This window comes from Microdochium trichocladiopsis, assembly GCF_020744255.1.
Source record: "Microdochium trichocladiopsis strain MPI-CAGE-CH-0230 chromosome Unknown B0I36scaffold_3, whole genome shotgun sequence".
NCBI classification, from domain to species: Eukaryota; Fungi; Ascomycota; class Sordariomycetes; order Xylariales; family Microdochiaceae; genus Microdochium; species Microdochium trichocladiopsis.
In genome coordinates this window covers 1,197,669-1,211,292 of record NW_025763546.1, presented here as the reverse complement: position 1 = coordinate 1,211,292, position 13,624 = coordinate 1,197,669, and the positions used below count along the sequence as shown (strand labels likewise).

At 55.9% G+C, this 13,624-nt stretch overlaps 6 protein-coding genes across 6 annotated transcripts; 4 read left to right on the top strand and 2 right to left on the bottom strand.

The window, feature by feature from the left end:
- Positions 1-1,987: 1,987 nt before the first annotated feature.
- B0I36DRAFT_346790 (uncharacterized protein) lies at positions 1,988-2,311 on the top strand (the record flags this gene model as incomplete). The annotated part of the gene is made up of 1 exon (XM_046156494.1): positions 1,988-2,311. The coding sequence occupies one exon, from the start codon at positions 1,988-1,990 to the stop codon at positions 2,309-2,311; it is 324 nt and encodes a 107-aa protein (XP_046015011.1).
- Positions 2,312-2,670: 359 nt separating this feature from the next.
- On the bottom strand, positions 2,671-3,569 carry B0I36DRAFT_405457 (uncharacterized protein; the record flags this gene model as incomplete). Its single annotated transcript, XM_046161791.1, has 3 exons — positions 2,671-2,882; positions 3,038-3,379; positions 3,446-3,569. The coding sequence occupies 3 exons, from the start codon at positions 3,567-3,569 to the stop codon at positions 2,671-2,673; spliced, it is 678 nt and encodes a 225-aa protein (XP_046015010.1).
- Positions 3,570-4,149: 580 nt separating this feature from the next.
- B0I36DRAFT_85617 (uncharacterized protein) lies at positions 4,150-4,979 on the top strand. The gene has a single exon (XM_046163464.1). It carries the CDS (start codon positions 4,239-4,241, stop codon positions 4,803-4,805), a length of 567 nt encoding a protein of 188 aa, XP_046015009.1. The 5' UTR covers positions 4,150-4,238; the 3' UTR covers positions 4,806-4,979.
- A 1,205-nt stretch (positions 4,980-6,184) lies between these two features.
- B0I36DRAFT_346788 (YT521-B-like domain-containing protein) lies at positions 6,185-8,266 on the top strand (the record flags this gene model as incomplete). Its single annotated transcript, XM_046156493.1, has 3 exons — positions 6,185-6,980; positions 7,046-7,596; positions 7,664-8,266. 3 exons carry the CDS (start codon positions 6,185-6,187, stop codon positions 8,264-8,266), a joined length of 1,950 nt encoding a protein of 649 aa, XP_046015008.1.
- Positions 8,267-9,053: 787 nt separating this feature from the next.
- Positions 9,054-10,369, top strand: B0I36DRAFT_317225 (HSP20-like chaperone). The gene has a single exon (XM_046153131.1). The coding sequence runs from the start codon at positions 9,375-9,377 to the stop codon at positions 10,194-10,196; it is 822 nt and encodes a 273-aa protein (XP_046015007.1). The 5' UTR covers positions 9,054-9,374; the 3' UTR covers positions 10,197-10,369.
- A 472-nt stretch (positions 10,370-10,841) lies between these two features.
- On the bottom strand, positions 10,842-12,279 carry B0I36DRAFT_317224 (glycoside hydrolase superfamily). Its single transcript, XM_046153130.1, has one exon. The coding sequence runs from the start codon at positions 12,025-12,027 to the stop codon at positions 11,056-11,058; it is 972 nt and encodes a 323-aa protein (XP_046015006.1). The 5' UTR covers positions 12,028-12,279; the 3' UTR covers positions 10,842-11,055.
- Between the last annotated feature and the right edge of the window lie 1,345 nt (positions 12,280-13,624).

The following is a 13,624-nucleotide window of genomic DNA, read 5'->3' as shown; positions in this document are numbered from 1 at the left end:
GCTGAGTCCACTGACATTTCACGCAAGTGTAGTTCTAGTGTGCGACCTGGTGCTTCGGTAAGCCTCAGTGAACATATGGTGCATGAGTATGCCTCACAGAGCCCATTAACTCGAATAGCCCCATATCACATGGTCTGAGGGACTTAGCCAGCCACTGCTAGCAATACGGCGCGTAGCATCATGACCAATAGCGAGAGTTCACATTACCAACGCATTAATCTTCGGGGATGAGACCCCCAGTGGAAAAAATAATGAGCGGATGCCAAGTCTATGCCGGAAAATCATGTCGTGCCATGAGCCGCCGCCTTTACTCTCCCTTCATCCAGGGCTGTGCCTTGCCCTGCTTTTCTCTCATCACGACGGAGCCACGCGATATGATTCGCACACAGCACCAAAGCAATAATTTTCAGACTCTGGCGATTGAATAAGCGAGGTGGCGCGCGGTCGACAGCCTCCCCCTTGCGTGTATGGTGTCTTGGAGTGGTTTTTCCGGAGCATCTCGAGCATGGCGGCGGCATTTGCCGTCAGGAGTAAGAAAGCATATGCGGCTGCAGGCAGACGAAGGCTACCGGGGTGTAAGATGAATAGGTAGGTATGGCCTAAAGAACAACTTGGCCATACAGCTGCAGCCATCGCCTTGTTGACAAGGATGAGCAAGCTTGGGGTACGCTGAAGAAACACCCACGACCATAGCTCTTTGTAGGAACGGGAGATCAAGCCGGACTCTGCTCTACCCGAAATGAGCTACACAGGCGAACAGCCAATCACGGGGTTGACAGGCCATGCATGCAACTACACCCGCGGACAGTCGACATCGGGGTCGATGTAAGCACCCTCGAAATGCCTGCAAACGGAGTTCCAGGATTATCGTGGGCCGGTGTAGCGAAAGCACGGCTGTACTGTACTACGCAGTAAGCGGCCTTGGTGCAACACGGCCCCGGCTGGCGAGCTACAAGCTGTCTATCTGGACTATCTGGCTGGGCCTCCACCGTGACAAAGCCTGGCCCTGACGAAGCCAGGTACGTCAGAGATGTACCATCAACTCTGGAGCCGCTGGGGGTTTGCAGCAGCAGCACGGCAGATGTGCTCGTGCACGTGGTGCAGATCCAACATGAAAGCTTCTGACCGGCGCTCTCGGGAACGCCGTTGTGTACAACATGTTCCTGGGACCTCGTCCCCATCACGGTAAAGTGTATTAGCAACAACAACATGATCTGCTGGGCAAAGCTGCCAGGTCTCCCATTGCGATGCCGTTGGAGGCCGCTGGGTGGCGACAAGTGCTAACGCCAGGTGGGCTAGCGCTGCTGGATCCGAAGGCGACATCGTGATGAGGACTGCATCTGTTGAAGCAAGCCCCAGCCGACTTGGAGCCCAAACGTACGATCATGGCAACTTGGAGAGCAGCTGTAGCTCGTGGATCTGCACGGCAAGGGCCATGTCTCGAAGTTTGCACGGAGGGGCGGATGGCGGCACCGCAGTGAGGCTGGGAGCCAACTTTGAAAATTGGATTTCGGGGTTTCCTGATGATCGGACGTGTCAAAAGGCTGCCCGGATTGGCAGGATTGGCAGGGCCTGGCAGGGGATGTAGTGGGTGTGAGGCTGAGCGGGTTCAGATGAGGAAAGTTTTCAGGGTCCTTTGTGCGGCGATCGGCGCTGTCTTCGCGGGAAACGGCTTGGTCTGTTCCTGACGCAGGCCCCTGTCCAGCCCACCAAGCACCACTCCCCAGCGAGGGCTCTTGGGCGCCACTCGTCATGGAGCGATCTAGGCCCGGCGCCCTCCTCCCCGGAGGGAACAAGCTGCTGCAGACTGGTCGACCATGAGTGGGTTTGGTTCATATGCTAGACACAAGCACCATGCGAGACAGGCAACGGCGCTTGAACGGCTGCGTGACGAGGCCGCCTCTGTGTAACCGATGGCGGGGTCCAAGGCGGAGGAAACAATCCGCGCAGGTCGATAGCACCAGCTGATCGGAACCTGGGCCAGACCATGGCCCCTCCTCTCCGGCTTCCTTGCCTGGTTTCCTGCGCCGTGCATGCGTCAAGCGCCACGGCATCGTGTCGGCTGGTGGAGTCCAAGGTTTTTTGCACACTTAGAGGGACAAGGACATCTTGGCGGGTGGGCCAGCCCATGGCAAAGTTCTTCACATGCACATTGCAGTCAGTCTCTGTCTGCTGCAATCGCACATCCAGAGAGCCGGGTCGAGCCATTGGATCCGAGGATATACTGTTTCGTCCCATTGCCCAACGAGAGGCCTTCGAAATTCGTTGCGATGCGCACGCTCCCTTCATGAAGGTGCACTGGCTGTTGTGATAGACGACATGACCACAGTGACGTCATTGTGAGCAAGACATTCTTCTGGTGGTCCGGAATGAAGTGTGCCGAGGCTTCTCGGGGAGAGTGACCAGCTGCCTGTCCCTAATTCATGCCTTTGCTATCCTTGATGGTCGTCCGAGATGTCGTCAGGCAGCCATCAGGCAAAGCCACCTGCGCATAATACGTATTTGTTCCTGGCATGCACGGGAGTGGATAGTCTGAAAAAAAGTCGAGGGTTTTGGCTGTAGTCATTAATTAGTACTCCGTAGCGGGTATCCTTCGTAGGTGAATGATAAAGCAATGTGGATGCATGACCCTGGTCACAGGGTCATGAGTTTGGGGGTTGATCTGAGGCACTACGTCATACCCATAACTCCGTACTGAAGTCCCGAGCCTAGGAAGGCAGTATTGCCGTGCGCAATGGACAACGACGCTCGATACGCATTGTTGGTACGATCGCCAATCGCAATGATTGGGCCCATGGCGGCGCAGAGGTCAGCGTCCCATGTACTTGATCCAAGGAGCGAGGCGGCAGCGCCAGCCAGTTCTATTCTTGCACTGCCTTGTGCTGTGACGTGATTGTCGAAAATGGTTGTTCTTCATGTCGCTGACCGTCTGCGATGACAGTCGAGATATGCTGCACTTCTGCGGAGAGGTTCGCCTTCTGAACCGGTGGTCAGGAGGAATAGGTGCTGGAATCTGGCTCTTCTGATCCAGACTCACGTGTGAGTGGCTGCCATGACAATGCAGCCCTTGTGGCTCTGGGTATGGCTGCATGGCTGCCAGTACGTCGCGATCTCCACGAGTATTCTGCTGCCAGAGGCTGTGTCTCTAGCCAACCCGGGAGAACTGCAACCGTGTTATGCAGCACTCTCAAAGTGACTTCCCAGAATTGTGGCAGCGCAGGGTTTCCAATGGCCATTCGCGAGTCGTGGGCTTCCTGGCAGAGTGCGCCATCGACATCATAGTGCTCGATTGTCCACTTTAGCGACGACGCCAAGGGGTTCTGGGCAGGGGTGTACGCTTGACGTTGGCCGGAAGCTCCGCTTTGTCGTGCAGCTCTGGCTGATGATTGACCAGCTCAATGGGAATTCCCCAAATCCCATGTCGGTCGTGACTGGCTGGCTTTACCTCCGTGCGAGCCTCCCAGGTTGCGGGAGCGGGCGGCTGCCCACGCTATGCGGCCGCACTTGTGTGTCGCCACGCAGCCGCGGACCAAATGGCGTTCTACTGACCGTTGCAGTGCCTTGTACATGGTGAATTTCGACAGGGCAGGTGCGAGAGGGGTTCTCCCGGCAGACGCAACCCGTGGTGGCAGTTATCGTCAAGGGTGGGCTTACCAGGATGCCAATGCCTCGTGCTTTCGCCACTTCTCCCGCCGTCCTCGGCAGGGTGGTCATACTGTACATCCAATAGTCCCCACCGCACTCAGGAGATGCATGCCTGTCTCGCCGGGCCACAAGGCTGGCAATTGTGTCGACAAGTAAGTAGGTATTCGCAGGGGTGTACGCAATCTTTCCATTCGTCATGCAGCAGTGAGAGCGCTTGACGATGCGGTCATAGACACATTGTCAGCGGAGCCAGCCGCCCCCATCTGCACGTCTTCTGTCCGTCTACGTAGCAGGCCTGCGATCTGGCATGTCGCCGTCGATGGCTACATCTCTTGGAGCTTGTAATGTGGTGCTGGACAAACAAGGCAAGTCATGAGCCATGTTGCTGGTGATACGACACTGGTGACTGGTCATTGGAAATACCTGGGGTCGGCTGGGGCATGGAGTGCGCGAAACATTTGCAGATGTTCGATGTCGAGTGCTGACTGGTGCGTTCCTGCCTAAAGTTTCAGGGTCCTTTTTCTTTCCTGGTCTGTTCTTGCTTGCTTTGCTAGTTGAGAGAAAGCATGCGTGGGTACCCGGCAGGCTGAACCATGTCCAATGTAGCAGGTACAAGCCTTGCGCCGGGGCGGGGGGCGAAGTTGAGGACTCTGGTCCGGGTAAGCAGCCGCACACCGGCACAACGACACGCTCGAAGCTGGAGCGAGCTCTACCGTTGTCGTGTCGTGCTTGCGAGGATCACCCGCCGGCGATCGACGCCAACTTACGAGAGCCCCATGTCCAATTCCCGTCCGCCAAGTTCCCAGCCGAGCCAGCCAGCACCGGACGCCGTGGAGCCACCTCGACACCCTCGAACCCATTTGCCGGGACGCCGCCATACGACCCTTCCCAGAGTGGCGACAATGGAATGGGTCACTTTTTGGGCGGAGACCTATCCGCACCACGGCGGTGGGCTCGCTGGCTCCCAGGATGTTTGGGTATCTCCGACCACCTTTGTCAAGCCACTGCAGCCACAAGCCTCCCTTCTCCGCGGGCCGGCATGGACCTTGGGGCCATCCCTATCCTGGTTGGGCTCCAGGTATGACTTCGTTGCGACCCATTGGCCCAGGGGGGTGTGGGCGGCCGCTATGCGAGGCGCGGCGAGCGTTCCTGACAGCTAGCAGACGACAGATTCGCCACTTGTACTTCCCCATTCGAGGGTCGGCTGGGCATTTGTTGTAAAATAGCAATTCGGGACTTTCCCCTTGAAATTCGAGGCTCCGGGAAATCCTGGCAAGCATGACACAGTACTGATCAGCATCATCCCCAAGATTTGTGCCTCGTTACCGAGTTCTCAGGCTCACCAAGCCAGTCCTCTTGATTTATACCTTGGCCAACGGCCTATTGTGATGGCGTATAGCTCCAGTCTACGATCCTACTGTGCTTAGTTGATGGATTCGGTCTGTTGGACACCTACAAGGTCAGTGTTTTGTGCATCCCTTATGACGATTGTCGTTCCCCGCCAGCAGAATTTCTCCAGCATGGCAGCTGTATGCGTGGTGGTCTACATACAATTCACCTTGGACGCACATTGGTTGTGCGTGACAGGCAGCATACCTTTCATAGTGTCTGATCACATCATCGCGCATCTACAAGGCGGCTTGCATGGGACTCAAACACTAACCACGGGTCGTCCGAGACAGCGGAGTTATCGAGGTGTGGCTTCAGACCTTTCTTGTCTTCGCCAGACCCTAGCCTGGCCGGGCATCCCTCCTGCCCACACGGGGCATAAAATTAGCCACATTGCGCCATAATACTGTTGTGTCCCATACGCACCATCTGATCGGCCATCTCACGAGACAGATCTGGGAATCAGCTTCAACACGGGGCATAAACACACTACCGATCGCATCCTCACTTCCGAACAACGACTTACGAAATTCTGTCGAAGAGTTCACACCTAGTAGAACAGAGACAATCGCGTGCAACCACTTCTTCAACCCCCACCTCATGCGGAACTGAAGTAGTCAAGTTCGCAGAGATCTTTATGGTACGTTTCTATTATTTCAATGCCGTTGTAGTATGCCCCCAAAGCCTCTTCTTCTCCTTGTCTTGAACGTCAACCCGGCAGAGAGTCATGGATCAAGCTTGAAGCTGGCGCCCTGGGCCTAGTCAACAATGGTCAACAGGACCTTCGCTTTCGCATGCGAGCATACTGACTATATCCTCATGTCAGAGTGAGGGTGACGTTCGGGATCAGGGTCGGCAGACCGGGTTGCAGTCGGTTCATGGCGATTCCGATCGCTGAGGCCGCCCCGCCACTCTGCCTTCCGCCTCGACCCCCCCGTCAAGTTAGCTTGGTCTCTATAACGAGCCTCACCCAGTCTTTACTAATACATGCTACCGCTCAAGGGTACCCTTATAGGAGTTCAAAACAGTTTAAAGAGTCGCAAAACCTTTTGGCCCGCCTTGGGCATGACACTTGCCTTGACCGACCAAATCTGACCCTTATTTCTTCCACCTCTTCTTTCCAGGCTGTGCTCCAAGCACTACCCGGGCTATGGTGGACCAGACAGAGCCTTTGGCTCCCCCAAAGGAGTCTGAGGCTCCAGAAGTAAAGAGCCCAGCTTACCAAGGACCTGTCTCAAGTCACGACCAAGTCAGAAAAGCACCGACACAGACTGGCTTTGATACACGAGTTCAATTGCCTGACTCGGAACACGGCCAGGCAACGGTCAGTCTTCTTGATGGTAGTCAAGAACAATTCACGCCGACGCATCCTTCTTTCAGTATGGAATCGATGGCAAACTCACTTCCTACACAGACCTACCATCCGATGTTTTCCACCAATGGACACCAACAAGGGTTCCAGCAGCAACACCGTGGTGGTCCCCAGACACAACGATTTCCTCATATACCGCACTCCTCGACTATGTACAACCATGCCGGCGCGCACGCACCTCATTTCTCGACACAGCCCAACATTCTTGGTCAACCTTTCTACATGCAGCCTCAAGCACAGATGCCGCCGTTCTATGGCCACCATCAGATGGCCGGCACGCAGGGTCCGCCGACCCAGCTTGGCGTCGGTCAGTCACGATCAAACCCTCCTTACTATACCGGTCCGATCATGATGGGCCAGCACAACCCCTCAGGCTACTATTATCAACCTCACATGGGCTCGTTTTCACCGCCGAACCATCTCCACGCGGGAAATATGCATGGCAATCACTACGGACGTATGGAGAACGGCGATACGATGAGTCAATCTACCCCTACGCCGCAGCAAAACCAAACTGTCAGCAGCAGTCACGCCAACGTTGTTCGAGGCCCTCCACGGAAACCCCGACAGAATGGTACGTATCAAGTTCTCGCTCGATGTCCAACTCGCCTGGGCCACGTCTGATCTGTGACACTATAGGACATGCCATCTGGATTGGGAATCTTCCTCCACAAACCGACCTAATGACCTTGGTTCGACACGTCTGCGCCGAAACTCAGGGACTCGAGTCTCTCTTCCTCATCTCGAAGAGTAATTGTGCATTCGCGAATTTCAAGGATGAGGAGAAATGCATAGCCGCTCAACAAAAGCTACACGAGTCGAAATTCCAGTCTGTCCGACTTGTCAGCCGGCTCCGCAAGAGCACTGTTGAGGGAGCAGCCGGGCAAACAGCACCTACAGGCCCAGCTTCAATCACGCCGACTGTCCAAGTCTCGGGATCCACGGGCGTCAAAGATCAGATTGCAACTCCACACGAGATCAAACCCACGATTGCTCAGAGCCAAGCAGAGCGACCAAGCAGTCACACCGAACACGAACAGTCTATGACACAAACTTCTGACCGGTCCTTGCAGCGGGACAGATTTTTTGTGCTGAAAAGTCTTACGGTCGACGACTTGGAACTTAGCGTTCGGACTGGGGTGTGGGCTACGCAATCACACAACGAAGAGGTTCTGAACAAGGCTTTTGAGGTATGTTACAACCAGATCAGCGTGGTCAGAGGTCCCGAGCAGTGAAGCTAATAGGGGATTCCCAAAGACTGCTGCGAATGTCTATCTTGTATTCTCAGCCAATAAATCAGGAGAGTACTTTGGATATGCCAGGATGACGTCTCCGATCAACAATGACCCTGCGGCGGCAATCAAATTCGCTCCGAAAGTGCAAAGCACAAACGACATTGACCTTCCGAAATCGATCCCTACCGAGGCGACGGACGTTTGCCCCAAAGGTCGAATCATTGATGATCTGTCTCGAGGCACCATATTCTGGGAGATTGACCGGGACGAGGAAGATGAGGCTGTCAGTGACGCCAACTCGGAAGGCTCAGGAAGCATACACGAGTTTACGGAAGGAGAAGAAGAATCAAAGGCGTGGGGCAGGCCGTTCAAGCTGGAGTGGCAATCAACCACAAGACTGCCTTTCTACCGCACTCGGGGGCTTCGAAACGTGTGGAATTCCAACAGGGACGTCAAGATTGCACGCGACGGTACCGAGCTCGAGACCTCTGTCGGCAGGAAGCTCATTGGGTTGTTCAACCGCATTCACACGCCCGCGCCGCATGGGAACATGGCATATCGAGCAGGCGTGATGCAGCCAGCAGGGTACGGACAGCCTACACCGATGCCGCCGTCATACTGCTAGCGCGGGAAGCATTGCTGCCCTACCAGAGCCGGGGAATGGCAGTTTGGCTGTCCAGTCAACACGAATTCGCCGTGCAATACGCCTAGGTACTCCGCAGGGGGCCGGACCCCGTAGCAGGAGCTTGGGAACGCCAGAGCCGATGGCCAAGCATGTCACTAACGCAAGTATCAAAACGGCACAGTAATGTAGTCATCATCAAAACGAATCATCCGCGGTCTTCTATTTTCATGGGCGACTTTGTCCCTCAGAGGGGGCGCGTCCTGCTGCGAAATAGGCATGTATTTGTGTGACCATGCTGCTGAGTGACGACGGGTGGTCTGCAGATCGACGTCCGAAGATGGATGAGGACGAAGATGACGGGAATGGCAGGCAATGAGCCCACGATGACGATGGAGCATCAGGAGGCTCAAGGGACCGTAAGGCTGTGGCGGGGAGCACGTCGTTGACAATAGGTTGGTGGGAAGGGGGTGGGAGTGGGGCCCCTCAGAGCGGCCTTGGGGCAGGGTCCTCTGGCGACGTCATACTGCAGCCAGGCCCGGAGCCATGGGTGAGCCTTGAGGTCGCCGGCGTCAAGATGATCACAACTAATCTGGAACTGGCGAGAAGCACCAGTGCGGGGAAGGTTTCTTTCAGCAGTCACCCTCTACACAAGCCACATGGTGGTGTAGCATGTGCAATGGAATTGATTGTCTCTGTTGCGGCGGGGGATTCGCCAGGCTGTTTCTGGGGGTTTCCAGAATGCTCCACCAATGGGCGAAGCTGATTGGCCAGCCCCAACCAGCATCTTGGAGAAGCTTCGTGCACTGTCGAGCCAGCACCTCGAAGCAGTCCCAAGGTGCTCGACCGCTTTGTACCACGAAACGAAGCCATCGTCGCCATGGTGTTTCCTGTCTATATATTCTGGACCAACTGTCTGGAGTGGCCAGATTTGGTTTTTCCGACTTCATCATCATCACAGTACACAGTCTCCAGACAAGCTCTCCTCAGAGGACTTACAACCATTACTTGACGCCTTGCCTTGCCTATAAGCCAAACGGCCAACGCCAATATTCCCACCACCACTATTATCAACAACAACAACCTGATCCACCTCCACCCAGCAATCGCAATGGCCTTCTTCAGACCCCACGTCTACTCGGCTCCCTATGCCCAGCCCGAGCCTGCCGCGGAGCCCAGCTTCCACGGGCTCTTCCGCCTGCTCGAGGACTGGGACAACCACCACAGCAGCAATGCTGCTGCCAGCACCGGCAGCAACAACAACAGCAGCAGCAACAGTCACAACCACCCACGGAAGCGCCCGCACCTCTCGCGCCCTCAACACAAGGAGCCCATCTTCACACCCCGCTTCGACGTCAAGGAGACGGAGTCCACCTACGAGCTGTTTGGTGACCTTCCAGGTGTCAAGAAGCAGGATATCAACATTGAGTTCAGTGACCCGCAGACTCTGGTCGTCAGCGGCCGCGTTGAGCGGACTCCCGCCGCCGCCGATGCCCCTTCGAGCAAGAATCTCCTCACCAGCGACAGCCACTCCGACCATGACGACGATGATGCGGTCATGATTTCGCACCACGAGGATGAGCACGCGGAAACCTCCTCGCAGCGCTCGTTCCGGGCCACCGTCGAAGACGACACCGAGGAGACCGGCACCACCTCCACGCCTGCGGCTACCAGTAAGAAGTCCGAACAGCATGCCACCGCCAGCACTGCCGAAAAGCAAGACCTGGAGCAGCAGCAGCAGCAGCAGCAGCCAAAGACCCCCGCAACCAAATTCTGGATCTCTGAGCGGCCTCACGGCACATTCTCCCGCACCTTTGCGTTTCCCGAACGCCTCGACCTCGACGGCGTGACCGCGGGCCTGGAGAACGGCGTCCTCTCCCTTGTCGTGCCCAAGGCGCGCAAGTACGAGGCCAAGCGGATCAGTCTTTTGTAAAATCCAATCTGTTGCCTGTTTCTGGTTTGTCTTTCCGTTTGCCTTGGGATATGGTTTGATGAATTGGACCTGTGAGAGGAGATTCAATGGATTGGTGCCGAGGGATGAATACAGCGAAGACGGCGTATGACCCTGGGATTGCAATCGACTTTTTTTTTTTTTTTTTTTTTTTTGCACACATAGCGATGGGTCTTTTCCTTTCGGGGATCAAATAGGAGTGCCTTTGAATAATATGAAGAAAGTTGTAATGCCAACAAAACAAATCGTTCCCGATATGTCTCCTTGTTCATGTCTCTCCATCAGACTGTCTGCCCAGTGAACATTATGAACACGCGAATATTTTAAATCGAGTCTAAACTGTACTACATCTTCCCAGCTTCGTGTCTAGCTCGCTATTCTTTGATTTGGAAGGGGAATGCACATCTAGAAGACGAACCACGGCCGAGAGCCATGGTTGGCAAGACGCGGGCACGAGTAGAGCGTCAGCTGTTGTACCCTTTTTTAGAACAAATGAACAGATGCCCCTGAGTAGTGGCGCCATCAACATATTCTGCTTTGGCCAGTATATATTTTGAGAAAAAAGTAAATAAAATACAGATCCGCAGTTGAAAGCACAGTGGATCACGTTTATGTGGGCAAAAAAGGTGAAACTTGGACGATGTTGTATATCATCGATTATGAATATGTATTATACATATGTATAGATATGTCCTACTATTTCTTTGTGTCATGATAAAGTTCTATAGTCATTGCCCACTTTTAGGGCACGTTTGCCTTTGGCTGCCAAAATGTCAAAAACGCCTTTTCCTTTCTCTTTTCCCCATGTGAATATTTGCTTGTCCGTACTTGTTTCTGTTCTTCAAGCCGGGCACTGGAGTGAGTAGAACGGCGTCGCGGAGTTGAGCGGTGTGAGGCCAAACGAGATGCCGGCCTGGTCGACGTTTGCGTCGACGAGGGTGTACCAGAAGACGTTGCGGAAGCCAAACTGGTGGCAGCCGACGTCGAGCCAGTACTTGCGTGCGTTGTCGATGCTGGCGACGGCGGCGCCAGAGTTGGGGCCCTTGTGCGGCCAGCCGGTCTCGGTGACCCAGACGCGCTTGCCGTTGGCGATGCGGTTGGTGACGGCGATGCCGGCGTCCCAGTTGGCGCGGGCGTTGGCGATGCTGTTGGCCTTGTTGCTCTCCCAGTAAGGGAAGCCGTTGTGGCCGAGCCAGTCGACGGCGCGGGCGACGCCCTGGTTCTCAGGAAGCTCCCAGGCCGTGTAAGTGTCGACGTGGCCGATGGGCTTGTTCTGGAGCCGCGTGCCGCGGATCCAGTCGCGGAGCCAGCCAATGTAGCCCTCAATCTCGGCGCCGGTGGCGCCGACGCCGGCGTTGTTGGCGACACCTTGCGGGGAGGAGCGGTAGAGGTCCTCGGAGCCGACGCTGATGCCCATGATGAGGTCTGTGAAGCGGTTGCCCCACTGCCTCTCGGCGGCGAGGAGCGCGTTGAGCTCGTTCTCGTAGCCGGCACGGCCGCCCGAGGCCCAGAGGCCGATGAGGATCGGGGTATTTGTGTCCATGGCGGCCTGGAAGGCGGAGATGGGAGTGTTTGCGGTGCCGCACTGGATGGAGGTGTAGAGGCGGGCGGTGGCCTGCTTGAAGGGGCCCGGGGCGTTGGGAAGGTTGCGGGCACGGGTCATGAGGTTGCGGAAGTCGTCGTAGGTGCGGCAACGGCCATTGTTGTCGGTGGCGCCGTAGTTGAAGCCGGACTTTTGGAGGAAGTTCCAGTCGACGGCCTGGACTCCGGAGGCGGCCAGCCCGAGGGCGGCGGTGATCAAGCTGAACTTCATGATGCTTGGGAGGTGTCCTGCTTGCTGGTTGGGCTGGTGAGAGCTGGGCGAGAGGATCCAGACGATCGGAACAGGCTGGGAGGGCCGTCCATCTTATATGACTGGCCAGGGGGCCAAGGCCCCTTTCAACAAGCTGGCTGGGTGTGCCATGTTATTTTTTTTTCTTGCTGCTGGGCACTGCACAAGGAGCGCGCATGGAGATGATGACGGTGGCTGCAGCGAGTTGTGCAGATACGGAGTGGGTGCGGCTCGTATTCCCTGGGGGGCATCGGGCGCAAAGGAGAAGGGATTGGCGGCGGCCCCAGTGCCGGGTGGCGCCGTGCCTGGCACAGACAGGGCTTCCGGCGTCATGGGCCACTTTTGGCTCCCGATCCGCCGTGTTCGAGAAGAGCCCGTCGCAGGGAAGCGAGGCGGAGCACCGGACTGGACCAGGGGAGAGGGCCCACGTCTGCGTGACCAAGGAAATCTGACATGGCAGCAGGTAGGATGGGATGATGGGATGACAGTTGGCATTCCTCTTTCTCCTTCTTCGTGTTCCTCGTCACGGGATGTAGCCGTCGTATGTCGTATAAACGGCAAAGGAGGAGACGTCCACGAGACCCTGTGACCTGGCGGTGGCTGCATGTCTTGCAAGTGTCCAAGGCAGGCACGATGCAGGTGTGCTGGCGCAGGGTCGCACTTGTCTGTCTGTGCCTGTCCAAGTCCGTGATGGTTGTGCTAAAGATAGCCCGGCAAGGCAGGCAAGGCATCGACAGAGTTGGCACTCCCGCCGTCTAATCACACACTGTACCTAGCGCCCGCTGCCTAAAAAACAGGCAGGGCCAATTATGAACTGTTCTTCGTCCCAAGCATAACAAAGGCCAGCGCATCACTGCCCCTTTCGAGGCCAATGCTCAATGCCTGGATCCCTTCGACCCAGATTGAGTTCTGTGCACCCGCAGCCCGCCCCGCCCGGTGATCTGGGCAATCCCGACTGACGCGCGTTGCAGCAGGGATCGGCCAAGTCAAAGCTTGGAACTTCGCTTGTACTGTACATATAGTACATACGCAGTACAGTACATACTTGTGGGCACAGGCACAGCCCGGCATCCAATCTCGCAGGATTGCTAATTAATCACTGGCGGCACTTGGCCAAAGGAGTCCAAGGCCCGCCGTCCTGTCTTCGGAACCAGCCAGGCCCCTGATTGTGTCATGCACTCGCTTGTACACGCACTTACATGTACTGTACCCTACTTTAAGTATTTAGTGCAAGTAGTGTATGCATGCTCCTCCACACGATGCACTGCTGTAGTCAGAGTTGGGTTCAGCACTTGTATAATCCTCCAAAAATGCAAGCTCGCCAACATCATCAGCAGCCTTGGAGTAACGTAGCAACAGGATCTGTGCGCCCACGATTCCTCCTTTTCCACTCCCTCGACATGCACCTTGTTTCCTCCCGTCTCCAACAATGCGCTCCTTTGAGCCTAACGTCCGTCAGTCGCTACATCACTGGTCCGCCAGCTCGTCCGTCCTTGCTGCCAAGCAGGATCGACCGGCAGTGCTCTCGAATAAGCATCTCAACCTTGCAGATATGATAGGCTACCAACTCGCCCATGGG